Source organism: Mauremys reevesii, linkage group 24 (assembly GCF_016161935.1).
Source record: "Mauremys reevesii isolate NIE-2019 linkage group 24, ASM1616193v1, whole genome shotgun sequence".
NCBI classification, from domain to species: Eukaryota; Metazoa; Chordata; order Testudines; family Geoemydidae; genus Mauremys; species Mauremys reevesii.
This window is the reverse complement of record NC_052646.1, coordinates 18,698,960-18,726,588: the sequence shown is the minus strand read 5'-3', so window position 1 is coordinate 18,726,588 and position 27,629 is coordinate 18,698,960. Positions and strand designations below refer to the sequence as shown.

General features: G+C 52.0%; 1 protein-coding gene across 1 annotated transcript in view; it reads left to right on the top strand.

The window, feature by feature from the left end:
* The window catches only part of LOC120390589 (sialic acid-binding Ig-like lectin 10), a 44,542-nt gene that overhangs the window by 8,956 nt on the left and 7,957 nt on the right, over positions 1-27,629 (top strand). Inside the window, exon 3 of the mRNA XM_039513323.1 lies at positions 23,583-23,987. Coding sequence (XP_039369257.1) covers positions 23,583-23,987 — 405 coding nt within the window. The remainder of the gene's footprint in view (positions 1-23,582; positions 23,988-27,629) is intronic.

Genomic DNA, 27,629 nt, shown 5'->3' with positions numbered 1-27,629 from the left:
CAGGAACGGACGCCCCGGTGAGAGGCCGCGCTGCGAGGCCCGGGAATCAGCGAGCGCCTCCTAGTCATGCTCTGCCCACACTCAGGGCCACGCCCCAGGCTTAGCCAGGCCAGGCTGGTCCGTGCCCAGAGGGGAGAGCCTGAGGAAGCCACAGGACTGTGGGGAGGGTGGTGAGTGGAGCAGGCCCTGTTCTCTCTGTCTCCAGACTCCAGGGTGGCATTAAGGGGGCTCGGGATAGTGGGAATGAGATGGGTCAGGGACCCATTTCTCCGACAGAGACCGGCTGCCATTGAAAGTCATCTATATTTGCCTCCGACTCCAGAGCTGCTACGTTTCCACACTGGGCGAGGGCCCCTCATGTAAACAGCCCCCGTTTCCCACCCCAGAGGTGGCTGAATCGCGGTTCCTTGGCAGAGGATCTCTGGGGAGGCCTAACCTGCCTGCTCGTCTCTTCCAGTGCCAGATGCGTGGGGAGCTGAGGGCGACGTTGTGTCTCTGGAGACCCAGGAGGGCGACTCCCTGAGCCTGAGCTGTGAGGCTGGGAGCAGAGCCGAGGCTACCCTGAGCTGGGCCAAGGGGAACGAATCCCTGAGCCCGAGCCAGGGAGGGGCCGGGCGCCTGGAGCTGCCGAATCTCACCAGAGGGGACGCTGGGGAGTATCGGTGCTGGGCCAAAATTCCTACGGGTTGGCCAGCCAGGCCCTGCATGTGCACGTGCAGAGTAAGGCTCTAGGGGGTGCCATGGCAGACAGAGGATCCTCAGTGGCTGCGCTGGGCTGCAGGGAACAGGGTGGGCTGGGATCCAGGGGGGGTGCTGGGCTGCAGGAGGTGTTGGGGGGTCAGTGATGGGTGCTGGGCTGTGGATCAGGGAGTCAGTGGGGGGCTCTCTCCAATCTAATACGTTGCCGTGGGTATTTCAGCTCTAGAGAGGACTCTGCAAATCTCCCAAGCTAACAGGAGCGACCCCCAGTTATTCCAAGGTATCGCTAGGGGGCGGGGAGTGGGGCACGGGGCCTTTCCCCTCGAGGGGGCGCTGGCCCCAATGCAGCCCCCAGGCAGGGACTCGCTGGCTCAGGGTGCGAGTGGCTTCTTGTTATTCCTGTTCCCAAATCCCCCCACCCTGGTGGACAATGGTTCACAGCACATGGCCCGGGAGGGCAACTCCCTGCGGCTCCTCTGCTCTGTCGCCACCAGCGCCCCTGCCACACTGGGCTGGGTGAGGGGGAATCGAGCCGTTGGGGGTGCTGGGCCCATAGGGGTGCATCAGCTGTGGCTGGAGCTGCCCAACATGTTGACTGAGGATGGGGGGCTGTATGGGTGCGCATTGAGTGAGAATGGGGTTAGCCCAAAGGACTTCCTGCCACCAGGTGTGAGTGGAGTTAACCCGCGGGACTCCCTGCCACTGGATTTCTCTCTCTGACTATAGTCACTGGTTCTCCTGCGCTTCCCAGACAGTCCCCGGCCGGGGACCAGGCTGAAATCATCCTGCCAGCGCCAGGAGCCCAGCATCAGCTGCAGCTGCTCCCTGCGCTTCCACCCCCCACCCCGGCTCCAGTGGCAGGTGGACAGGGAGCCCCTGTCTGGGAATGGCTCATGGGGGGGCCCTACAGGTCAGCCCGTGTGCCCCAGGGGACGAGACGGTCAGAAAAGTGTAGGGGACAGTTTCCTGGTGCAAGTGCTGGAGGAACCAACTAGGGGCAGAGCTCTTCTAGACCTGCTGCTCACAAACAGAGAAGAATTAGTAGGGGAAGCGAAAGTGGATGAGAACCTGGGAGGCAGTGACTGTGAGATGGTCGAGTTGAGGTTCATGACACAAGGAAGAAAGGAGAGCAGCAGAATATGGACCCTGTACTTCAGAAAAGCAGACTTTGACTCCCTCAGGGAACTGATGGGCAGGATCCCCTGGGAGAATAACATGAGGGGGGAAAGGAGTCCAGGAGAGCTGCCTGTATTTTAAAGAATCCTTATTGAGGGTGCAGGAACAAACCATCCCAATGTGTAGAAAGAATAGTAAATATGTCAGGCAACCAGCTTGGCTTAACAGTGAAATCCTTCCAGATCTTAAACACAAAAAAGAATGTTACAAGAAGTGGAAGATTGGACAAATGACCAGGGAGGAGTATAAAACTATTGCTCAGGTGTGCAGGAGTGAAATCAGGAAGGCCAAATCACACTTGGAGTTGCAGCTAGCAAGAGATGTTAAGAGTAACAAGAAGGGTTTATTCAGGTATGTTAGCAAGAAAGAAGAAAGTCAAGCAAAGTGTGGGCCCCTTACTGAATGAGGCAGTCAACCTAGTGACAGAGGATGTGGAAAAAACTAATGTACTCAATGCTTTCTTTGCCTCTGTCTTCACAAACAAGGGGAGCTCCCAGACAGCTGCACTGAGCAGCACAGTATGGGGAGGAGGTGAGCAGCCCTCTGTGGAGAACGAAGTGGTTCGGGACTATTTAGAAAAGCTCATAGACTCATTGACTTTAAGGTCAGAAGGGACCATTATGATCATCTAGTCTAACCTCCTGTACAATGCAGGCCACAGAATCTCACGCATCCACTTCTATAACAAACCCCTAACCTATGTCTGAGTTATTGAACTCGTCAAATTGTGGTTTGAAGACCTCAAGCTGCAAAGAATCCTCCAGCAAGTGACCCGTGCCCCATGCTGCAGAGGAAGGCAAAAAACCTCCAAGGCCTCTGCCAATCTAACCTGGAGGAAAATTCCTTCCTAACCCCAAATATTGCGATCAGCTAAACCCTGAGCATGTGGGCAAGACTCACCAGCCAGCACCCAGGAAAGAATTCTCTGTAGTAACTCAGATCCCATCCCATCTAACATCCCATCACAGACCACTGGGCATATTTACCTGCTGATAATCAAAGTCAATTGCCAAAATTAGGCTATCCCATCATACCATCCCCTCCATAAACTTATCAAACTTAGTCTTAAAGCCAGATATGTCTTTTGCCCTCACTACTCCCCTTTGAAGGCTGTTCCAGAACTTCACTCCTCTAATGGTTAGAAACCTTCATAGAATCATAGAATCATAGAATCTCAGGGTTGGAAGGGACCTCAGGAGGTCATCTAGTCCAACCCCCTGCTCAAAGCAGGACCAAACCCAACTAAATCATCCCAGCCAGGGCTTTGTCAAGCCTGACCTTAAAAACCTCTAAGGAAGGAGATTCCACCACCTCCCTAGGGAACCCATTCCAGTGCTTCACCACCCTACTAGTGAAAAAGTTTTTCCTAATGTCCAAGCTAAACCTCCCCCTCTGCAACTTGAGACCATTACTCCTTGTTCTGTCATCTTCTACCACTGAGAACAGTCTAGATCCATCCTCTTTGGAACCCCCTTTCAGGTAGTTGAAAGCAGCTATCAAATCCCCCCTCATTCTTCTCTTCTGCAGGCTAAACAATCTCAGTTCCCTCAGCCTCTCCTCGTAAGTCATGTGCTCCAGCCCCCTAATCATTTTTGTTGCCCTCCGCTGGACTCTCTCCAATTTATCCACATCCTTCTTGTAGTGTGGGGCCCAAAACTGGACACAGTACTCCAAATGAGGCCTCACCAGTGCTGAATAGAGGGGAATGATCACATCCCTCGATCTGCTGGAAATGCCCCTACTTATACAACCCAAAATGCCATTAGCCTTCTTGGCAACAAGGGCACACTGTTGACTCATATTCAGCTTTTCGTCCACTGTAACCCCTAGGTCCCTTTCCAGTCCCCAAACAGCCCTACGTGGCCCCGACCATGCTCTGCCCCCAGGTCCCCGAACTGCTGCCCAGCCATTCGGTCCCTATTCTATAGCAGTGCATGGGATTCTTCCGTCCTAAATGCAGGACTCTGCACTTGTCCTTGTTGAACCTCCTCATATTTCTTTTGGCCCAATCCTCTAATTTGTCTAGGTCCCTCTGTATCCTATCCCTACCCTGCAGCGTATCAACCACTCCTCCCAGTTTAGTGTCATCTGCAAACTTGCTAAGGGTGCAGTCCACACCATCCTCCAGATCGTTAATGAAGATATTGAACAAAACCGGTCCCAGAACCGACCCTTGGGGCACTCCACTTGATACCGGCTGCCAACTAGACATGGAACCATTGATCACTACCCGTTGAGCCCGACAATCTAGCTAGTTTTCTTTCCACCTTACCGTCCATTCATCCAGCCCAAAATTCTTTGACTTGCTGGCAAGAATACTACGGGAGACTGTATCAAAAGCTTTGCTAAAGTCCAGAAATAGCACATCCACTGCCTTCCCCTCATCCACAGAGCCGGTTATCTCATCATAGAAGGCAATTAGGTTAGTCAGGCATGACTTGCCCTTGGTGAATCCATGGTGACTGTTCCTGATCACTTTCCCCTCCTTTAAATGGTTCAGGATTGATTCCTTGAGGACCTGTTCCATGATTTTTCCAGGGACCGAGGTGAGACTGACTGGCCTGTAGTTCCGTGGATCTTCCTTCTTCCCTTTTTTAAAGATGGGCACTACATTAGCTTTTCTCCAGTCATCCGGGACCTCCCCCGATCACCATGATTTTTCAAAGATAATGGCCAATGGCTCTGCAATCTCATCGGCCAACTCCTTTAACACCCTCGGATGCAGTGCATCCGGCCCCATGGACTTGTGCTCGTCCAGCTTTTCTAAATAGTCCCGAACTACTTCTTTCTCCACAGAGAGCTGGTGACCTCCTCCCCATACCGTGCTGCAGAGTGCAGCTGTCTGGGAGCTGACCTTGTCTGTGAAGACAGAGGCAAAAAAAGCATTGAATACACTAGCTTTCTCCACATCCTCTGTCACTAGGTTCCCTCCTTCATTCAGCAAGGGGCCCACACTTTCCTTGACTTTCTTCTTGTTGCTAACATACCTGAAGAAACCCTTCTTGTTACTCCTAACATCTCCGGCTAGCTGCAACTCCAAGTGTGATTTGGCCTTCCTAATTTCACTCCTGCATGCCTGAGTAATACTTTTATACTCCTCCCTGGTTATTTGTCCAGTCTTTCACTTCTTTTAAGCTGTTTTTTTGTGTTTAAGACGAGCAAGGATTTCACTGTTAAGCCAAGCTGGTCGCTTGCCATATTTACTTTTCTTCCTACACATCGGGATGTTAGGAAGAAAATTTAATTAGACATCTAATTTCAAGTCTAAACTGCCTATTGTCCAGTTTATATCCATTTTTTCTTGTGTCCACTTTGGTACGAAGCTTAAATAATTCCTCTCCCTCCCTAATATTTATCCCTCTGATATATTTATAAAGAGCAATCATATCCCCCCTCAACCTTCTTTTGGTTAGGCTAAACAAGCCAAGCTCTTTGACTCTCCTTTCATAAGAAAGGTTTTCCATTCCTTGGATCATCTTAGCAGCCCGTCTCTGAAACTGTTGCAGTTTGAATTCACCCTTCTTAAACATGGCAGACCAGAACTGCACATAGTATTCCAGATGAGGCCTCATCAGTGCCTTGTATAAGCTGCAAAAGCAGCAAAGAATCCTGTGGCACCTGATAGACTAACAGACATTTTGCACCATGAGCTTTCGTGGGTGAATACAAAAAGTCTTGCATCTGACGAAGTGGGTATTCACCCACGAAAGCTCAAGCTGCTAAATGTCTGTTAGTCTATAAGGTACCACAGGATTCTTTGCTGCTTTTACAGATCCAGACTAACATGGCTACCCCTCTGATACTTGTATAAGCTGGACGAGGGTGCTAAAGGAGTTGGCTGATGTGATTGCAGGACCATTGGCCATTATCTTTGAAAACTCATGGCGAAGGGGGAGGTCCCGGATGTCTGGGAAAAGGCTCATGTAATGCCCATCTTTAAAAAAGGGAAGAAGGAGGATCTGGGGAACTACAGGCCAGTCAGCTTCACCTCAGTTCCTGGAAAAATCATGGAGCAGGTCCTCAAGGAATCAATTTTGAAGCACTTAGAGGAGAGGAAAGTGATCAGGAACAGTCAGCATGGATTCACCAAGGGCAAGTCATGCCTGACCAACCTAATTGCCTTCCATGATGAGATAACTGACTCTGTGGAAGAGGGGAAAGCAGTGGATGTGTTGTTCCTTGATTTTAGCAAAGCTTTTGGTACGGTCTCCCACAGTATTCTTGCCAGCAAGTTAAAGAAGTCTGGGCTGGATGAATGGACTATAAGGTGGACAGAAAGCTGGCTAGATCGTCGGACTCAACATGTAGCGATCAATGGCTCCATGTCTAGCTGGCAGCCGGTATGAAGTGGAGTGCCCCAGGGGTCGGTTCTGGGGCCGGTTTTGTTCAATATCTTCATTAATGATCTGGAGGATGGCATGAACTGCACCCTCAGCAAGTTTGCTGATGACACCAAAGTTGGTGGAGTGAGGTCAAAGCTAGGGGCCATGACCAGGCTCAGTGATCACTAGCGACCCCGCCCCGGTGCTGTCCAGCCCCCCTGATCCCCCCTGTCTTGTTTGTGTTACAGACCCGACCGGGGCCCCCAACATCACCGAGACCCTGACCAGGAGCGGACGCCCCGGTGAGAGGCCGCGCTGCGAGCCCCGGGAATCAGCGAGAGCCTCCTAGTCCCGCTCTGCCCGTGTTCAGGGCCAGGTGCCAGGGTCAGCTGGGCCAGGCTCATGGGTGTGGGTATCCCATGCCAGGGGAGGCTGAGCTGCCCCAAACAGCCCTACGTGGCCCTGCCCATGCTCTGCCCCCAAGTTCTCTCCTGCTCACTGCCCACGCTGTTCCCCCATGGCAGCACTGGAACTGGGGCTAGGGGAACAGGGGGGCAACCTGCAGCCTGGGACTCCAGGAGGCTAGTGCTGCACCTCCCTCCTGCCCAGTGGTCTGGAGCTGGGGTACTCTGGTGGCCCAGGGCTGGCTAGGGTGGGGGAAGTGGCTCCAGTGGGGGGGTTCTGGGCTTCAGTGGGGGTGGGGCCTCGGGCAGAAGGGGCGGGGCCATGGGCCGGCCTCCCTGAGCTGGCTGTTCATATGTCACCCATGGCCAGACTAGTCTATGCCCGGAGGGGAGAGCCCGAGGAAGACTCAGGGCTATAAGGGGAAGGTGGGAGGATCGGGCCCGGTTCCCTCTGTCTCCAGGCTGCAGGGTGGCCCTAGGGGGTGCTGGGCAGCAGGAAGGAGATGGGTTAGGGACCGATCGGTGCGACAGAGACCTGCTGCCATGGAAAGGCACCGAGATTGTGCACCCCCCCCAGAGCTGCTACGTCCCCACGCTGGGTGAGGGGGGCCTGTATAGCCACCGATGCTGTCCAGCCCCCCTGATTCCTCCTGTCTGGTTTGTGTTACAGACACGACAGGGCCCCCCAACATCACTGGGACCCTGACCAGGAGCGGACGCCCCGGTGAGAGGCCGCGCTGCGAGCCCCGGGAATCAGCGAGTGCCTCGTAGTCATGCTCTGCCCGTGCTCAGGGCCAGGCCCCAGGCTGGTCTGTGCCTGGAGGGGAGAGCTCGAGGGATGCCACAGGACTGTAGGCAGGGTGTGTGGGGGAGCGGTCCTTGTTCCCTCTGTGTCCAGGCAATGGAGTGCCATTAAGGGGGTGCTGGTCAGTGGGGATGAGATCAGCCATGGACCAGTCTCTGAGACAGAGACCTGCTGCCATGGCGAAGCAACAAGATTGTGCTCCGACCCCAGAGCTGCTACGTCTCTACACTGGGCAAGGGCTTCTCATGGAAACAGCCTCCGTTTCCCACCCCAGAGGTGGCTGAATCTTGGTTCCTTGGCAGAGGATCTCTGGGGGGCCTAACCTGCCTGCTCGACTCCTCCATGGCCAGCCCCAGGGCCGGTGCAATGATTTAGGTGACTTAGGCGGTTGCCTAGGGCACTGGGATTTGGGGGGCGCCATTTTCTTCGGCTGCTGCGGTTGCCGCCGGCATTTAGGTGGAGGGAGCTGGCGCAGAGGGGTGTGGGGAGGGCCGCCTGCAGCAAGTAAGGATGGGGGGGCAGCACGCAGGGGAACTCCCCGCCACAACTCACCCCTGCCCCGCCTCCTCCCCGCGCACGCCGTGGCTGCTTCACTTCTCCCGCCTCCCAGGCTTGCGGTGCCAATCAGCTTAGGGGTGCTCTTGCACGGAGCAGGGGTGAGCTGGGGTTGGGGGGTTCCTCAGGGTGGAGGGTAGGGAGCTGCCACCAGGGGTGCGCCTGCGGGCGGATGGGGGGAGCTGCCATGGGGGCACCTTAAGACAGGGGTGCGGGGGGAGGGGGACAAAGTGGAAACATCCTTGCACTGGCCCTGGTGTCAGTGAGGGCTTTCCAATTAAACATGTTGCCGTGGGTATTTCAGCTCCACTGAGGACTCTGCAAATCACCATCTCCAGAGCTAACAGGAGAGGCCTCCAGCTATTCCAAGGTATCGCTAGGGGGCGGGGAGTGGGGCATGGGGACTTTCCCCTCTATGGGGCACCGGCCCTGATCCAGTCCCTGGGCAGGGACTGGCTGGCTCAGGTTGCGAGTGGCTCTGTCTTATTTCTATTCCCAGATCCCGGCACCGAGGTAGCCAACGGGTCACAGCTCTCGGCCCGGGAGGGCGACTCCCTGCGGTTCCTCTGCTCTGTCGCCAGCAGCCCCCCCGCTGCACTGGGCTGGGTGAGGGGAGGCCGAGCCGTCAATGGTACCCACCCCGTGGGGGAGAATCAGCTGCGGCTGGAGATGCCCAACGTGACGGCCGAGGACGGGGGGCTGTACGGGTGCTGGGCCCGGAACAATGAGAGCTCTGCCCAGGGGATGTTCCAGCTGCTTGTCGAGTGTGAGTGGGGTTAACCCACGGGACTCCCTGCCACTAGATTTCTCTCTCTGACTATTGTCAGTGTGTCTCCTGCGCTCCCCAGACAGCCCCCAGCAGAGGACTCGGCTGAACTCGTCCTCCCAGTGCCAGGGGCCCAGCATCAGCTGCAGCTGCTCCCTGCGTTCCCACCCCCCACCTCAGCTCCAGTGGCAGGTGGACAGGGAACCCCTGGCTGGTAAAGGCTCACAGGGTACACTGCAGTTCAGCTCATGGGCCCAGGGGGATGAGACTGTCAGAAAAGTGTAGGGGACAATTTCCTGGTTCAAGTGCTGGAGGAACCAGCTAGGGGCAGAGCTCTCCTAGACCTGCTGCTCACAAACCAGGAAGAATTAGTAGGCAAAGCAAAAGTGGTTGGGAACCTGGGAGGCAGTGACCATGAGATGGTTGAGTTCAGGATCCTGACACAAGGAAGAAAGGGGAGCAGCAGAATACAGACCCTGGACTTCAGAAAAGCAGACTTTTGATTCCCTCAGGGCACTGATGGGCAGGATCCCCTGGGAGAATAACATGAGGGGGAAAGGAGTCCAGGAGAGCTGGCTTTATTTTAAAGAATCCTTATTGAGGTTGAAGGAACAAACCATCCCGATGTATAGAAAGAATAGTAAATATGGCAGGTGACCAGATGGGCTTAACAGTGAAATCCTTGCTGATCTCAAACACAAAAAAGAAGGTTACAAGAAGTTGAAGATTGGACAAAAGACTAGGGAGGAGTATAAAAATATTGCTCAGGCTGCAGGAGTGAAATCAGGAAGACCAAATCACACTTGGAGTTGAAGCTACCAAGAGATGTTAAGAGTAACAAGAAGGGTGTGTTCCGGTATGTTAGCAACAAAAAGAAAGTCAAGGAAAGTGTGGGCCCCTTACTGAATGAGGGAGGCAACCTAGTGATAGAGAAGTTGGAAAAAGCTTATGTACTCAATGCTTTTTTAGCTTCTGTCTTTACGAACAAGGGCAGCTCCCATATGACTTCACTGGGCAGCACAGCATGGGGAGCAGGTGACCAGCCCTCTGTGGAGAAAGAAGTGGTTCGGGACTATTTAGAAAAGCTGGATGAGCACAAGTCCATGGGGCACATGCGCTGCATCCGAGGGTGCTAAAGGAGTTGGCAGATGTGATTGCAGAGCCCTTGGCCATTATCTTTGAAAACTCATGGAGATCGGGGAATGTCCTGGATGACTGGAAAAAGACTAATTTAGTGCCCATCTTTAAAAAAGGGAAGTAGGAGGACCTGTGGAACTACAGGCCAGTCAGCTTCACCTCAGTTCCTGCAAAAATCATGGAGCAGGTCCTCAAGGAATCAATTCTGAAGCACTTAGAGGAGAGGAAAGTGATCAGGAACAGTCAGCATGGCTTCACCAAGGTCAAGTCATGCCTGACTAACCAAATTGCCTTCTATGAGGAGATAACTGGCTCTGTGGATGAGGGGAAAGCAGTGGACATGTTATTCCTTGACTTTAGCAAAGCTTTTGATACTGTCTCCCACATTATTCTTACCAGCAAATTAAAGAAGTATGGGGTGAATGAATGGATTATAAGGTGGATAGAAAGCTGGCTCACGGGTAGTGATCAACGGCTCCATGTCTAGTTGGCAGCCGGTATCAAGCGGAGTGCGCAAAGGGTCGGTCCTGGGGCCAGTTTTGTTCAATATCTTCATTAGTGGTCTGGAGGATGGCGTGGACTGCACCCTCAGCAAGTTTGCAGCTGACACTAAACTGGGAGGAGTGGTAGATATGCTGAAGTGTAGGGAGAGCATACAGAGGGATCTAGACAAATCAGAGGCTTGGGCCAAAAGAAATATGATGATGTTCAACAAGGACAAGTGCAGAGTCCTGCACTTAGGACGGAAGAATCCCATTCACTGCTAGAGACTAGGGACTGAATGGCTGGTCAGCAGTTCTGCAGAAAAGGACCTAGGGGTTACAGTGGACGAGAAGCTGGATATGAGTCAACAGTGTGCCCTTGTTGCCAAGAAGGCTAATGGCATTTTGGGCTGTGTAAGTAGGGGCATTTCCAGCAGATCGAGGGATGTGATCATTCCCCTCTATTCAGCACTGGTGAGGCCTCATTTGGAGTACTGTGTCCAGTTTTGGGCCCCACACTACAAAAAGGATGTTGAAAAATTGGAGAAAGTCCAGCGGAGGGCAACAAAAATGATTCGGGGGCTGGAGCACATGACTTAGGAGGAGCGGCTGAGGGAACTGGGATTGTTTAATCTGCAGAAGAGAAGAATGAGGGGGGATTTGATAGCTGCTTTCAACTACCTGAAATGGGGTTCCAAAGAGGATGGATTTAGACTGTTCTCAGTGGTACCTGATGACAGAACAAGGAGTAATGGCCTCAAGTTGCAGTGGGGGAGGTTTTGGTTGGATATTAGGAAAACCTTTTTCACTCAGAGGGTGACGAAGCACTGGAATGTGTTCCCTAGGGAGGTGGTGGAATCTCCATCCTTAGAAGTTTTTAAGGTCTGGCTTGAGAAAGCCCTGGCTGGGATGATTTACTTGGGGATTGGTCCTGCTTTGAGCAGGGAGTTGGACTAGATACCTCCTGAGGTCCCTTCCAACCCTGATATTCTGTGATTCTGCCCTGACCTGGACTGAGAGTGGGGACGGGGGCTCTGGATTTTCTCCCTTTGAACTCAGCCCCCTGCAGAGAGGTGAGACCTTTGTCTCCTGGATTCTGCCCCCAGCTCAGGGAGGGGAGTTGGGGGCGGGGGCTGGGATCCAGGACTTCTAGATTCTATCCCCAGATCTGAGATGAGAGTGGGGTGTCTGGGAAATAGGACTCCTGGGTTCTCTTCCAGCCGTTCCCCATGCTCTGTGTTTTTGCAGGTTCAAAGAAGCCTGACAATTGGATGATCATCGGGGTCACCTGTGGGTTGGGGGTCCTCATTGGCTTATTCCTTCTTGGGCTCTATGTGATCAAGTAAGTCTGAGGCCTCCCGCACTGACCCCCAACTGCCCCTCCTAGATTCCACTGAGTTTCCCTGACATCTCCGCTGGGATATTCCAGCACCCCCAGTCCCCAATAAGATCTCCCCTCCCCTGACCTATCCCAGTCCCCTGCACTCTAGTCTCCTACACTGGTGTCACCCCTTTCTCCCTCCCCACGGGGCTATTCTATGTCCCTCCCTCTAGTCTCATGCATCTGTCCTGATACGTTTCCCTTCAGACTGCGGGGCTGGAAGCCAGCACCCCCCAGCGCCGAGGCCGGGGAGACGGATAACGGGAGCCAGGTGGAGCACACAGCCAACGAGGCCAGCGTGATCTACAGTACCGTCACCCACATCCCCATGGTATGTACCTGTGGGGAGCAGGGGACCAAGCCCACCTGCCCTCCCCACCCCGTCTCTGCTCCCTCCATTTCTTCTCCTTCCCACCCCCATAACCAATGCATGAATATAAGTCAGGCTTTCACCAGGGCACCTGACCCTCCACGTGTGCCCAGTGCAAGAAATGCACCCCTGCCACCAGCCTGCGGTCGCTGAACTGCGTGGGATTGGCTCCTGCATGCAGAAAATGCACCTCATCCCTCGGGTCTCGCTCAGAGAGGAGGACATGCAGCGAATGCATTCATATGCATTCACAAAGTGCACGGGACTAGATTGGGGCTGGAATGCTGCCAATGCCTGGGCATCTCCCGAATGCACCAGCTGGGCAAGAAATGCATTTCTGCAGCTGCCTGCTATGGTATTAGGTGCATATGCTCGACAATGCATGCAGGGTGCACCTTGTCTGTTGCAAATATATGCACCCTGCAGAAAATGCAACAAACACATCAGCATCGTCTGTGGAACCACAACATGCATGGGATCTAATCATGCATGCACTGTGCATACAATGTACACAACCCTTGCATATTGCTAATGTATGGCCAGTGCAGGCAATGCAGAGAATGCATTAATGTAACCAGTGCTGCCCAAGTGCTCGGTGCATGAAATGCAGAAAATACCTTTCCTGAACCTGTTCTGCAATGAGATGCAGGAGATGAAATCCTGCATTAATAGTGCATGAAATTAACATACCCACACGCATGTTGCTAATGTGTGCCCTGTGCAGCTGAGGCAGTGAATGCATTAACCGAGCTGGTGCTGGCATGGGATTGGCTCATGCGTGCAGAGTGTGAAACACACCCAATCCCACGCCTCTTGCTAGTGCACGCCCGATGCAGGAAATGCATTTGCACCGAGGGTGGGGGAAACAAAGCCTGGGACAGCCCATGCAATCAGCTCAGCAGGGTGGATTCAACTCTCTGCCTGGTGTCTCTGCCTTGCTTCTCACTCAGCATCACAAGACTCCAGCCGCCCACCGGACCAAAGGCGTCCAGGACAGGCCTGCAGCAGCACAGGGCCCGCTAGGCCCCGGGGAGGCGGAAGAGCTGCATTACGCCTCCGTCGAGTTCTCCAAGCGGCAGCGCAAAGGGGGGGAGCCTGCAGAAGCCCCCGCCACAGAATATTCCGAGGTCCGGCGCAAATAGCTTCCTCGCACCATTGGCCCAGGCTGGGAATCTCTGGCCCATCCAGTGCAGGGGGGATCACAGTGTGGAGGGAAGGGGAAGGTCAGCCCAGGGCTGGGCCTGCAACGTGGGAAACCTGGGTGCAAATCCCTGCTCTGGCCTGGACTCAGGGTGGAGTCAACAAAGCCTTGGAAATGCTGGAGCGCTGCATTGAATGGAGGTATCCCAGAGTCCTCTGCAGCCAGGTCTCAAAGCCTGCCCCCTCCCAAACCTCACTGCCCCCGGGGGAAAGAGCCTCTCATCCCTCAGCCACAGAGAGTCTCTCTTCTACCCTGCCTGAGCCCTCACCCACTCGTTTCACAGGTGGACAGGATGGTCATCCTCAAGGGTAGCAGCTGGCGGGAGTGGAGGGATGGGCTTGTGTCTAAGCTGCTGGCCAGGTACTCTGGGTTCTAACCTCTGTTTCGCTAAAAAATGCTGTAGGGAGAGGTTGGTCCAGTTGCTGCATCTGTCTAGTCTCAGTTTCCTTACCCCCCAAAATTGGGATAATAATGGTAACTTGTTCACTCCAAAGCCAAAAGCATCTGATTGTAAAATTCCCTGTTTACAAGCTGTTCCTTGAAATAGATTTTCATGTGTCGTTTTTGTCACAGCTACTTTTTTAACAAAGGGCCACTAACAACTATGACTTATTTGTGTCCAGTAAAGAATCAGTTTTCACATCTGGCTTTCCCCTGGAAGGCCCCGATTGCAGCTGGTTTCTGGGCAGGGCCAGTTATAACATGGCCCCAATTCCAGCTGGGGCAGGGCCTGTCCCTTGCTGCGTATGAGCAGCACCTGGCGCAATAGGGCCCTTGTCATAAACATACAGCTAACGGGAGGATAAAATCCCTTCTTTACCTCTAAAGGGTTAAGAAGCTCAAATAACCTGGTTGGCACCTGACCAGAAGGACCAATGGGGAAGGAAGATACTTTCAAATCAGGGGGGCGGGAGGGGAGGAGCTTTTGTATGTGTGTAAAAGCAGCAAAGAGTCATGTGGCACCTTATAAACTAACAGACATTTTGGAGCATGAGCTTTCGTGGGTGAATACCCACTTTGTCGGATGCATGCGACCAAGTGGGTATTCACCCACTAAAGCTTATGCTCCAATACGTCTGTTAGTTTATAAGGTGCCACAGGACTCTTTGCTGCTTTTACAAATCCAGACTAACACGGCTCCCTCTCTGATACTTCTTTGTCTGTGTGTTCCCTCGGGATGCAGAGGGACCAGGGCAGGAAAAAACCTTTCCTAAACCCTTACCTGAAATAATCATCTAAGGTTACAAAAATTGTAAGTAAAGGCAAGGAAACATATTAGATTATCTTTTGTTTTAGCTTGTGAATTTTCCCTATGCTAAGAGGGAGGTTTATTCCTGTTTTTTGTAACTTTGCAGTTTTGCCTAGAGGGGAATCCTCTGTGTTTTCAATCTTATTACCCTGTAAAATTACCTTCCATCCTGATTTGACAGAGGTGTTTTTTACTTTTTTCTTTATAATAAAGTTCTGCTTTTAAGAACCTGATTGGTTTTTAGTGTCCTAAAACCCAAGGATCTGGTCTGTGCTCACCTTGTTCACCTATTTGGTTGGTATATTATTCTCAAGCCTTCCCAGGAAAGGGGGTGAAGGGGTTTGGGGGGATATTTTGGGGGAACAGGAACTCCAAGTGGTCCTTTTCCTGAATCTTTGTCTAACTCACTTGGTGGTGGCAGCAATACCGTCCAAGGACAAGGAAGGATTTGTGCCTTGGGGAAATTTTTAACCCAAACTGGTAGAAATAAGCTTAGGGGTCTTTCATGCAGGTCCCCACATCTGTACCCCAGAGATCAGAGTGGGGAGGGAACCCTGACAGCCCTGATCCCAGCTGGGGCAAGGCCTGTCTCTTGCTGTGTCTGGGCAGCAGCCAGCTGTCACGGACTCACAGGACTCATTCTCGCTAACAGTTAGCTGTTGTCAGGAGAGCTGCACATGCCTGATTAAGGGGGAAAACTTTTTACAAAACTTAACGTTACCAACTTTCTCACTCACACCTATGTATTTGCTTAAAATACAAAACAGGGTGGATAAAAATCAATGATATTTTAAAAAAAATAAAAAAATGGATTTTTTTATTTTAATTGGATTTTTTATAGGTTTATTTTCTCAAAAAGCATTTTATCTAAAAATCATTTTAATTAAAATACATTATAGCCCCAAAATATCTCATCATGGAATGGGGATTATAAATTCTAATTCTATAGTATGAGACAATATATTCATGTAATGTTAAGAAAAGTTTTGCAAATGAGTTCCAATAACAAATGGCATTATTATTAGTTAAATTGGATCAATATGAAATTGAAAGGTGGCTAAGGAACTGGTTAAAGGGGAGACTACAACGGGTCATACTGAAAGGTGAACTGTCAGTCTGAAGGGAGGTTATTAGTGGAGTTCCTCAGGGACTGGTTTTGAGACCAATCTTATTTAATCTTTTTCTTACTGACCTTGGCACAAAAAGTGGGAATGTGCTAATAAAGTTTGCGGATGACACAAAGATGGGAGGTATTGCTAACACAGAGAAGGACCAGGATATCATACAGGAAGATCCGGAGGACCTTGTAAACTGGAGTAATAGTAATAGGATGAAATTTAATAGTGAAAAGTACAAGGACATGCATTTAGGGATTAATAACAAGAATTTTGTTATAAGATGGGACTCATGAGTTGGAATTACCAGAGGAGGAGAAGGATCTCGCAGTATTGGTTGATCATAAGATGATTATGAGCTGCCAATGTGATATGGCTGTGAAAAAGCCAATGTGGTCTTGGGATGCATCAGGCGAGGTATTTACAGTACTGATAAGTGTTAGTACCATTATACAAGGCACTGGTGAGACCTCATCTGGAATACTGTGTGCAGTTCTGGTCTCCCATGTTTAAGAAGGATGAATTCAAACTGGAAAAGGTACAGAGAAGGGCTTGTAGGATGACCCGAGGAATGGAAAACCTGTCTTATGAAAGGAGACTCAAAGAGCTTGGTTTGTTTAGCCTAACCAAAAGAAGGCTGAGGAGAGATACGATTGCTCTCTATAAATATGTCAGAGGATAAATACCAGGGAGGAGAGGAATTATTTAATGTGGCCCAATGTGGACACAAGACCAAATGGATATCCGCTGGCCATCAGGAAGTGTAGACTTGAAATTAGATGAAGATTTCTAACCATCAAAGGTGTGAAGTTCTGGAACAGCCTTCCAAGGGTAGCAGTGGGGCAAAAGACATATCTGGCTTCAAGACTAAGCTTGATAAGTTTATGGAGGGGATGGTATGATGGGATAGCCTAATTTTGGCACTTAATTGATCTTTGACTATTAGTGGTAAGTATGCCCAGTGGTCTGGGATGGGATGTTAGATGGGGTGGGATCTGAGTTACTACAGAGAATGCTTTTCTGGGTGCTGGCTGGTGAATCTTGCCCACATGCTCAGGGTTTAACTTATCACCATATTTGGGGTTGGGAAGGAATTTTCCTCCAGGGCAGATTGGCAGAGGCCCTGGAGGTTTTTCGCCTTCCTCTGCAGCGTGGGGCACTTGCTGGAGGATTCTCTGCACTTTTATGGTATGTCTACACTACGAAATGAGGTTGAATTTATAGAAGTCAGTTTTTTAAAAATAGTTTTTATACAGCCGACTGTGTGTGTCCCCACACAAAATGCTCTAAGTGCATTATGTCAGCGGACTGCGTCCAGCATACCGAGGCTCGCATCGACTTCCGGAGCAGTGCACTGGGGGTAGCTGTGAGTAGCTATCCCGCAGTTCCCACAGTCACTGCTGCCCATTGGGATTCTGGGTTCAGATCCCAATGCCTGATGGGGCAAAAACAGTGTCGCGAGTGGTTCTGGGTAAATGTTGTCAGGCCCCCCTCTCCTTCCCTCCCTCCATGAAAGCAACAGCATACAATCGATTAGCGCCTTTTTTCCTGGGTTACCTGTACAGACGCCATACCACGGGAAGCATGGAGCCCGCACAGCTCACCATCACCGTACATCTCCTGGGTGCTGGCAGACATGGGACTGCATTGCTACACAGCAGCAGCTCATTGCCTTTTGGCAGAAAATGATCCCCTCCCCCCTTCAATCACTGCTCTCTTGGGCCGATCGGGCGGAGGTGGAGCAAACTCACTGACTGAAAACTTCCTGTTTTACAAGATCCACTAAGCAATGAGCCTCCCAGCACAGCCACTGATGCCCAAACGCAGGGGCACAGAGTTGATGTGCCACTGGGATCTGGCTGGGAGACCAGGCCAGAGTGGGATATTTGGGAGGGCCTAGCCACCAGGGCTGGCCTCAATGCATCCATTTAGGGGGTGCTGCATTTCCTTTAGTTATAGGTTTTTCCCAGACACTTATGCAGCTCAGCACCGGGCGAGGGATCCCTGTATAAACAGTCCCTGAGCCCCAAGCCAGATTCAGCTGCATCTCAGCTCTTAAATCAAAGCCTGGAGTCAGCAGCCACTGGAATCTAGCTGCCTTTCCTGAGACCCGCTGACCCAGCTCTCATCACTAGGGAATCCTCAGTGACCAGGGACCTGGGAGTCGCTTGAGGAACTGAGAGACAGAAAACAAACATCTGCGCTCAATGGACCAGTTCCGATCTGCTGACGTTTCCCCTGCCAAGAAACCCTAGAGGGGAAATACCCATGTCCTATTCACCCTCCCCACAGCCCACCCCCGTGGTGGGGTCAGAAGCTGCCTGTGTCTGGGACAATCTCTCTCCTTGCGTCGATGGCACCAAGATCTCCAGCCACTGGAGCCAGGTTGTGCAAGACGTTCTAGGGACGTGTTTCTCAAATGTGGCTTTTCCTGTGGCCAAAGCCTCCTGGGTGGTGATTGGGTGGGTGGGGCAAAGCAGAGACCCCTCTCCCAGGCCCACAAGCAGGGGGTTGGCCCTGCCCCATCTGGAGACAGAAACACTGGAGGAGCAGGGGGCCGGTGAGTTCCCCACCTTCCCGGGGGTGGTGGGGTCGGTCTTCAGCCCTGGGGTGGTGGGCTCCAGCTGTGGGGTTTTGGGCTCTAACTCTGGGCCCCATAGTCCGTCCCTGGGCCCTGTCCTGTGGGCTTTGGGCTATTTCTCCTGGCCACTCAGTGGTGGGCTCTGGCCCTGGACCCTCACCATGTAGCAGTAGATTCTGGCCCCGGGCTCACCCCCCAATAACCCACGGCTCCCACTGCCTCTCCAAGCTCCCCATCCAGTTCCCCTATAACCCCTGGCCCCCACTGCCTCCCTACCCACCTCCCTATCCGGGGCTTAATTTGTCCCCTGCACTTCCGGGCTAAGTCAGTCTGCTGGGAAAAGGGATACGTGTACGTTTGTCCCTTTTCCCAGCAGACTTAGGAGCTAGCTGGGAGGCTGGAAAAAGCTCAGGGGCCGACTCTGCAGGTGCTCCCGGGCTGGAACATCCATGGGAAAAAATAGTAACAACAACAAAAAACAGGAATGTTCAAAGCCCCTTATTTGTGTTTCTATTCTGTACAGGTCCAGGAAAGAATATAGAGAACTGAACATTATTTTATTATTGAGTCAGCAAAACTCCCTAAATAAATGACTGACAGTGATTTCAGCATGGATATGTGCATATTTCTTTCTTTTTCCTAAAGTTAATTCAGTATTTTAGGATTTAGGAAGAATTCTCTGAGCGGCGCCAGTGAGCTCTTTGCAGCTGCCCCACCCCAGAGGCGAACGCGTCTCAGCTCCGGGTAAGTGATTAGGATCTGCAGCCTGTACAATATGATAAGAGGTGCAAACTGCTAGTGTTAAAATATTGTCTTGTAACTGGAGACAGCAGAAACAAAGCGCTAGAGCGGATGAAGGGGTTGGGCGCTCCCCCCCCCCCACTGCTGGGTTCTGTCCCTGGCTCTTGGAGGTGAGGGGGGTCTGGCAGGTTAAAGTAGGGGAGGCAGGGAGGCAGGACTCTGGGGTTCTGTCCCTGGCTCTGGGAGGGGAGCAGGGTCTATTGGGTTACAGTGGGGGGGGGGGGTGGAGGCAGAGAATCACAACTCCTGAGTTCTGTCACAGCTCTCGGAGGAGAGTGGGGTCTTGTGGGTTAGAGTGGGGGATGGGGGTGGGGAGTCAGGACTCCTGGGTTTTATTTCCAGCCCCACAAGCAATATGCAGCCTGCCCCTGTTGCAGGGAAGCCGCAGGCAGTGCCAGCCAGAGGGAGGGGAAGTTGGCAGATGCTGATTCTGGGGGTTCTGAGAAAGCATCTCCCCCCAACAGCCCCTGCCAGCGCCCACTTCTGCTTTCAGGTTCCTGCGCATGCTGCTTCCCCAGGCTCCGAGTCACAAACCCTGGGGAACCCGGGCTGCAGGGTCGGAGAGCCAGGTGCTGAGCCCCCCTCTGCCGGTCTAGGGGTGAGTGGAAATGTGGCCCCTCCAGCCCGAGCTCTGCCGTGGCTCCTCCAGCCCGAGCAGGGTCCCGCCCCAGGGCTCCCACACCATGGGGACCAGACTGGAGGCGTCGGCTCAGGGGGCCACGTACAGCAGGGGGTTCCCCAGCTCCCATCCCTCAGCCTCCTTCCCGAGAGCACCTGAGGGCAGCAGAGGGATGGTGGGAAATGGAACTGCCAGGGGTTCCCCTTCCCCACATGGGTGGATTTGGGGGGCAGGGAGGGCAGGTATTGCAGAGGGGGCAGTTATAGATACCCCAGGCTGAGCACATACGTGCAAACTTCTCACCCATAGTCCCACTGCGCTCACTCCATTGTGCTGACCCAACTCCATGGGGGGCAAAGCGTGGGTGTGTGTGTGGGGCACAGACCCCCTGGGGCTCCCAGATACTCTACAGGGGCAGGGCAGCCCCCCAGGGATGCGGATGGAGTCTGGATCTCTCAGGGCTGGTCCCTTCCCCTCCAGCCCTGGGCAGCGGGGCCCGTCCCACCCTGCTCGGGCAGGGGATGGTGCATGGGCCATGTGGGATCCAAGCTGAGACCCGCCCAGCTCACTGCAGTGGTTGGGGGAGGGGGAGGCAGGAGTGAGAGGCCTGTACCATTTTAACAGGTAAAGACGGGGGGAAGGTGTGAGTGGCCCAATTCACATTTGAGGAGGGGATGGAGGGAGTGGGCCCCACCATTCTCACAAGAAGGAAGAGGATGGAGGGTCCGTAACACTGACAAGGAGGAGAGTCCCAGCTGCAGAAGGAGCAGGGTTGAGCGGGGGAGGGGAGAATGCAGCTGTGGGGCAGAGAGTGCAGCATTAGAGCCCCACCCTGACTGCAGAGTTCACTGTGCGTTGTGTGAAGAAATACGTTCTTACATTTCTTTTAAACCTGCTGCCTATTCATTTCATTTGGGGACTTCTAGTTCTTGTGTTATGGAAAGGAGTAAATCATACCACCGTATTTACTGTCTCCACACTAGTCAGGATTTTACAGACATCTATCATAGCCCCCCCTTAGTCGTCTCTTTTCCAAGCTGAACAGCCCCAGTTTTATTAATCTCTCCTTCTGTGAAAGCTGTTTCACACCCATCATCATTTTTATTGCCCTTTTCTGAATCTTTTCTAATTCCAATTTGAGATGGGGCCTCCAGAACTGAATACAGTATTCAAGATTTGATTGTTACCATGTATTTATATCGAGGCAATATGATATTTTCGGTCTTATTATCTATCCCTTTCTTAATGATGCCCAACAAATTCTTTTGATGGCCGCTGCACATTGAGTGGGTGTTGTCAGAGAACTATCCATAGTGACTCTCTGATCTCTTCCTTGAGTGGTAACTGCTAATTTATACCCCACCACTTTATATGTATAGTTCGGATTATGTTTTCCAATGTGCATAACTTTGCATTTATTAACATTGAATTTCATCTGCCATTTTGTTACCCAGTCACCCAGTTATGTGACATCCCCTTGTAGCTCTTTGCGGTCATCTTTGAACTTAACTATCTTGAGAAGTTTTGTATCATCTGCAAATTGTTCCACCTCACTGGTTACCCCTTTTTCCAGATCAGTTATGAACATGTTGAACAGCACTGCTACCAGTACAGACCCCTGGGGACACCACTATTCACCTCTCTCCACTGTGAAAATTAGCCATTTATTCCTGTCCTTTGTTTGCTATCTTTTAACCAATCACTGATCCAGGAGAGGATCTTCCCACTTATCCTATGAAAGCTCACTTTGCTTAAGAGCCTTTTGGGAGGAACCTTGTCCAAGGCTTTCTGAAAATCTAAGTACATGGACTGGGTCACCCTTGTCCACATGCTGTTGATTCCGTCAAAAATACTAGTAGTTTGGCGACCCATGATTTCCCTTTACAAAAACCATATTGAGTCTTCCCCAACAAATCTCTGCCTCTGATCATTCTGCTCTTTGCTATACTTTCACTTTACTATCATTTCAACCAGTTTGCCCATCACTGAAGTTAGGCTTATTGGCCTTCAACTGCTGGGATCACCCCTGGAGCCTTTTTTAAAAAGTGGTGTCACATTAGCTCTCCTCCAGTTATCTGGTACAGAAGCTGATTTAAATGAGAGTTAGTAGTTCTGCAATTTCACATTTGAGTTCCGTCAGATGTCTTCTCCAGCTTCCTTATGAGAATGTCATGTGGGACTGTGTCAAAAGCCTTGCTGAAGTCCAGGTATGTTATGTCCACAGCTTCCTCCCAGCTCCCAACCAGTTACCTTGTCAAAGAAGGAAACCAAGCTGGTTTGGCAGGATTTGTTCTTGGTAAATCCATGCTGGTGATCAGCCCTTCGGCCTCACAAACTGAAGGTTTTATACATTGCTATAGTGGCTTTCCAGGTGTCGAGGTCAGGCTGACTGGTCTATAGCTCCCCGGCTACTCCTTTTCCCCCTTTTAAAGATGGCCACTCTGTTAGCCCTTCCCCCGTCTTCTGGGATCTCTCCTGGCATCCATGAGTTTCCAAATATTATAGCCAGTGGCTCCAAGATTTCTTCAACTAATTCTTTCAGCCCCCTGGGTTGAACAGCTTCCTGCCCCACTGATCTGAATTCATTCAAATTGGCCGGAACATCTGTGACGTGTTCTTTACTGATCCCAATCTGCCGCCCTTCCCCTTTGTTGCCTGCTCACATGTTGTTTACACTGAAGCAAAGCAGGCACTGAGCAGTACTGTCTTCTGACCATCTTCTGTCACCAGATCAGGCTTTTCTGGCTGCTCTCATGATTCTTAGAGGAAAATATCAGGGTTTTTTTTCCCCCCAATTTAAGGATTTTTTAGCCCACAATCTCTCAGGACCGTCTGGTGATTTAGGGTTTTCTGTGTGGGTGGGAGGTCACTGCACTGCCAGCAGCCCCAGATCAGCCCCCTGCAGGGCCCAGCAGCACTGATGGTCCCCCAGGCAGATCTGTGACCCCAAACAGCCTCTGCTCTCACACTTCCCACCCCCCTTCTCTCTCTAAGTCTGTCCCAGCCCAACGCCCCAGCCATGGGCAGAGCCCTGCTGCCACACCGTGATGCTGGGGAAAGGAAGCTCCCGCCTCAGGGCCCCCCCTGTAGAGCAGGGGGTCCTGCCACGCTGAGGGTCCTGATCCTCACCCTGCTCTGGAGGGGTAAGTAAGCAGCACCTGCAGCCTCAGGGCAGGGGGAAGGGCAGAACCTGCGCTAAGCGGGGCCAGGTCTGTCCCAGGACTTGGAAGGGAGACTGGCCAGAGGGGGAGGGGAGCGCAGTGCCCCCGTGCGGTGCTAGGGGGCGCTGAGTGACAGGGAGTGGGGGCAGGGGGTTGATGTGGGGAGGGATGGAAACTAAATGGAGTGAGATTTGGTCAGGGACCCAGGGCTGGGCTCACATGGGGCTGCAGGTCGGGAGTGAGGGGCACCGGCAGAGCTGGGGGCTGCATCTCAGGGTTGGTCTCTGCTCTCTAGTAGTGTCCCTGGAGCCGGCCCTGTCTGTGGGGAGCTCAGGGGGGGGCTCTGCTCTCTACGGGTCCCATTTTTTGGAGCCGGCTGAAAAACAAGGAGCGCCACCCCCCTCCAAGCGTCACACCACCCAAGGTCCCGCCCCCGAGTGTCACACAAGCCCCTCCCCCCGAGGTTCGCGTCGCCCAAGTCCCCGCCCTCCCGAGGTGCGCGTCGACCAACGCCCCGCCCCCCGTGCGTCGCGTCGCCCAAGTCCCCGCCCCCCCGTGCGTCACGTCGCCCAAGTCCTCGCCCCCGAGCGTCACGTCGCCCAAGTCCCGCCCCGAGCGTCACGTCGCCCAAGTCCCCGCCCCCGAGCGTCGCGTCGGCCAAGTCCTCCTCCCGAGTGTCCCTGGTGCCGGCCCTGTCTGGGGAGCTCGGGGGCTCTGCTCTCTCTGGGCCACACTTCGATCCCTCCCGTCCCCTGCAGGGTCCCTGTCCCAGCTGCCCGGATTTACCCTGACGGTGCCACAGTTGGTGTCGGTGCAGGAGGGTCTCTGCGTTCTCGTTCCCTGCACCTTCACGTACCCAGCCTCGTACGACACCGACAATCCCTCGGCCCAGCTCTACGGAGCCTGGTACAAGGAGCCCGCTACTGTGGGCCAGGATCATCCCGTGGCCAGCAGTGTCTCCAGCCTTGTCATGTCGCAGGAGACCCAGGGCCGGTTCTGGCTGTCGGGGGATCCAGCGCACGGCGACTGCTCCCTGCAAATCAGTGATGCCCGACGGACGGATGCGGGGAGATATTTCTTTTACGTCGAGAAAGGCCTGTTAGAACACACTTACCGCTCCAATTTCGATGGCGCTGACCCTGCACTCACGATCTCTGTTCCAGGTAAGAGCAGCCGCAGTCACCGCTTGTGAGGGTTCCCCCCCACTCTGAACTCTGGGGTACAGATGTGGGGATCTGCCTGAAAGACCCCTTCAGCTTATATTCTACCAGCTTCGGTTAAACCTTCCCCAAGGCACAAATTCCTTCCCTTCGCCTTGGACGCTATTGCTGCCACCACCAAGTGATTTGTAGAAAAATCCAGGGACGGGTCACTTGGAATCCCTGTCCCCCCCCCAAAATATCCCCCCAAGCCCCTTCACCCTCATTCTTGTGGAAGCTTGAGAATAGTGTACCAACCAATTGGTTAGCAATGTGAGCACAGACCCTTCAGGACACTGACAATCAATCAGGTTCTTAAAGAAGAACTTATATATAAAAAGAATCACACCTGCAAAAATCAGTTTGGAAGGTAACTTCACAGGGTAAATAAAAGATTTCAAACACAGAGGATTCCTGTCTGGCTCAGCTTCACAGTTACAAAAACAGAATTAAAACTACATCTGTAGCATAGGAAAATTCATGCCAAACACACATAATCCCAGCGCCTCTCCTCTTGCCTACTTCCCAATGTCTGTGGTTTTAGATCTGTTCTTCCAGGAATATTTGCAGGAGCTGTTGTAATCTTGCTCAGTCTCTCCTCTGTCTAGAGAGAGAACAATAAAGAAAGCAACAAACAAATCCTCCCCTCCCAAATTTCAGATTTGAAAGTTTCTTTTCTTCCTCATTGGTCCTTCTGGTCAGGTGCCAACTAGTTATCTGAGCTTCGATTAATCCCTTACAGGAAGGCGATTTGGTGAGCTGCCAAAGAGATTTGATGTTACTGCACACAGAGAGTTGTTACTTTTCCCCATATTAGACACCGCTTATCAGCCCCATGAGCCATGCCAGTCTCTCAGTCTCTGAGCCGATCGGAGCTGCAGCTCCCAGACAGGAAAGGCCCTATGTCCCCGAAAGGATTCTCTCTCCCATGTCTCAGGGCTGACAGAGGAGCCAGAGATCCAGATCTCGGCCGGCGGGGCTGCCAGGGACGCTGCTGGTCGGGAAGCCAGTGATCAGACTGCACGGCCCTGGGCGCTGCTTTTTCTGGCCTCCCAAGTCACGTGGACGGGGCTTGCCCAGCCTATTGCAGCCCAGAACGCCTCAGCCCAGCTGGCGACCGGCACCTGGGCTCACAGCCCGCCAGCTGAGTCACGCCTGCCCGAGACTACGGCAAAGGTCTCGCCTGTGCCAGAATCCCACAGGCCACCACTGACCTTCCACCCGCAGAACCGTCTAGCTTCCACGTCGGGCTGTGAGTGACCCTCCCAGCCCTCCACGCCGCCCCAGCCCCCTCTGCTGGGATCTCACCCCCACCATGCACCCTCAGCCACCCTACTCAGGCCCTTCCCCACACCGCGTGCAGCCCTCTCCCTGGGCGAGCCTTCACCCCTTCCTGCCCTCTTGGCTGTGGCTCCCCATCTCATACTCACCCCAGATCCCCAGGCCCTTCTCTTCTGGGATCTTCTACCCCTGTGGTGTTTAGATGTTGCTTGTGATTATTAGAACTGAGCACTGCCATGGGATTCAGGCAGGAAACAGGAAGGAGGGGGAGGAGTTGAGTGCACAGGAGAGTTACAGAGGCAGCAGCAGCTTGCAAAGTGGTTTCCACTCTTTAAAATGAAGTCCTGTTGAAGCTCTGTTAGTACTCCTGCCTTGTTACATAACATTTGGGGCGCATAAGTACGACTCTTCTGCTCTGAACCCACTCTGCACCCTTTCTGCAAAACCCAGGTGAGCCTACTTTTACTGCCTGATCCATATGTTTGATCATCTTTTCCACAGTGCTAGAGATTTCTGAAGTTAGAAAGTACGCTCTGCTAATCCACTGCCTTGAGCAGAATGGCAGCGTATATTTCATAATTTTCCTTGCAGATGATAAATATGCATTATCTGCTTTAAAGAATTTTGTGTCAGGTGAATGTGGTAGCTAATCGCTACAGATTTCGCCAGCGTGAGCAGAAACCCGAGATACTTGTAATGCCGTGTATTGCTCTGGAGGAGCTCCCACAAATCAGACTTTGGGAATAAGGGCAGGTGAGATGATTCAAGACCAGCTCATTGAGAAAATGCATGCTTCGTGTAAGAGAATTCTACTTCTAGAACCACTACACCACTAGAAAAAGCACAACCATTGCTACTCAGATTGAGTCAGCAACAGCAGTTTTCTCAAATGATGAGCAGGAGAAGGTGAGGTACAGTCCAGTTTTGACTCCTTGGTAGAAAGTTCTGCTGCAGATAAACATTCGATATATATATCTGCCTCTGGAAATTTCCAATTACATGCATCCGACTAAGTGGGTATTCACCTATCAAAGCTCAGGCTCCAATACATCTGTTAGTTTATATGTTACAGGACTCTTTGCTGCAATTGCAAGAGGAAACTCATGAAAAGCCGCTTGAACCAGCAAATGCAAAATACAGTAAAGCTTTCACTGTGGATCCTCACAACACCTTGCAAGCTACACAGGATGTCCACAAAAGTTGCTCAGTGCACCATTGCAAACAGATTGGCCATTTTACAAAGCATGTCGAGTAGCCAGTCCAATCAACAGGTGCATCCAGTTACAAATACCAGATGTTACTGTGCTGGACGTGGACAAATCACTACTGCACATATTCCAGAACAGATATAGTGCACTTTAAATGTTTCTGCCATACCCACAGGCAAATCACACTCTCTTCAGCTAATGCTGGACACTGGCTCAGCAGTATCTATACTACCTGATTCCATTTATTTGCATTACTTTAAAGATGTGCCTCTTACTGAACCCAAACTTCAGTTGGGGTGCTATTTGAAAAACCATATCCCAGTACATGGCTGCCTGCCAGCAATAGTTACTTTTGGTGATTGCTGTGCAACTGCAGAGTTCTACGTTGTCCACAAAGGCACTCCTATCCTTGGCAGAGATTTACTCGCTGCTTTAAATCTCAGGGTCGTTAATGGACGAATTGATCTTCCTCAGCAAAGCACTCTTGCGGTACACACACCAGTTTCACGGCATTTACCATTTTCAGTCCGGGAAGCTGTTTCAGAGGAACTTAGAAAACCTGTTCAAAAGGACATTATTGAAGAGATGAACTCCTCGGAATGGGTTTCACCCATAGCGGTGACGCAGAAGAAGGGTGGAGGCATTCGCCTTTGTGTGGACTTTAAGGAGCCAAATAAAGCTATTGTGATGGACAGCCATCTTCTTCCTCACATAGAAGAAGTATTTGCACAACTCCGTGGAGCAAAGATTGTTTCTACTCTTGACTTGCAGAGTTCATGCCACCAGGTTATGTTGCATGAAGATAGCCAAGACCTCACAGCATTTATTACACATGAGGGACTATTTCATTTTGAACATGTTCCATATGGTCTCACATCAGCCCCAAGTGCCTTCCAAAAAAATGATGTCATTGATTCTGAAGAATCAACATGGAGTTCAGTGCTATTTGGATGATATTATCGTGTTTGGAAATACTACTGAGGAGCATGACAATAACCTGCAGTCTGTACTAAACTGCATCAGCAAAGCAGGCCTCAAGCTGAATAGGTCCAAATGCAAATTTAGACAAACTGAACTCTCCTTTCTGAGGCCAACAATTTCACAGGCTGGACTAAAA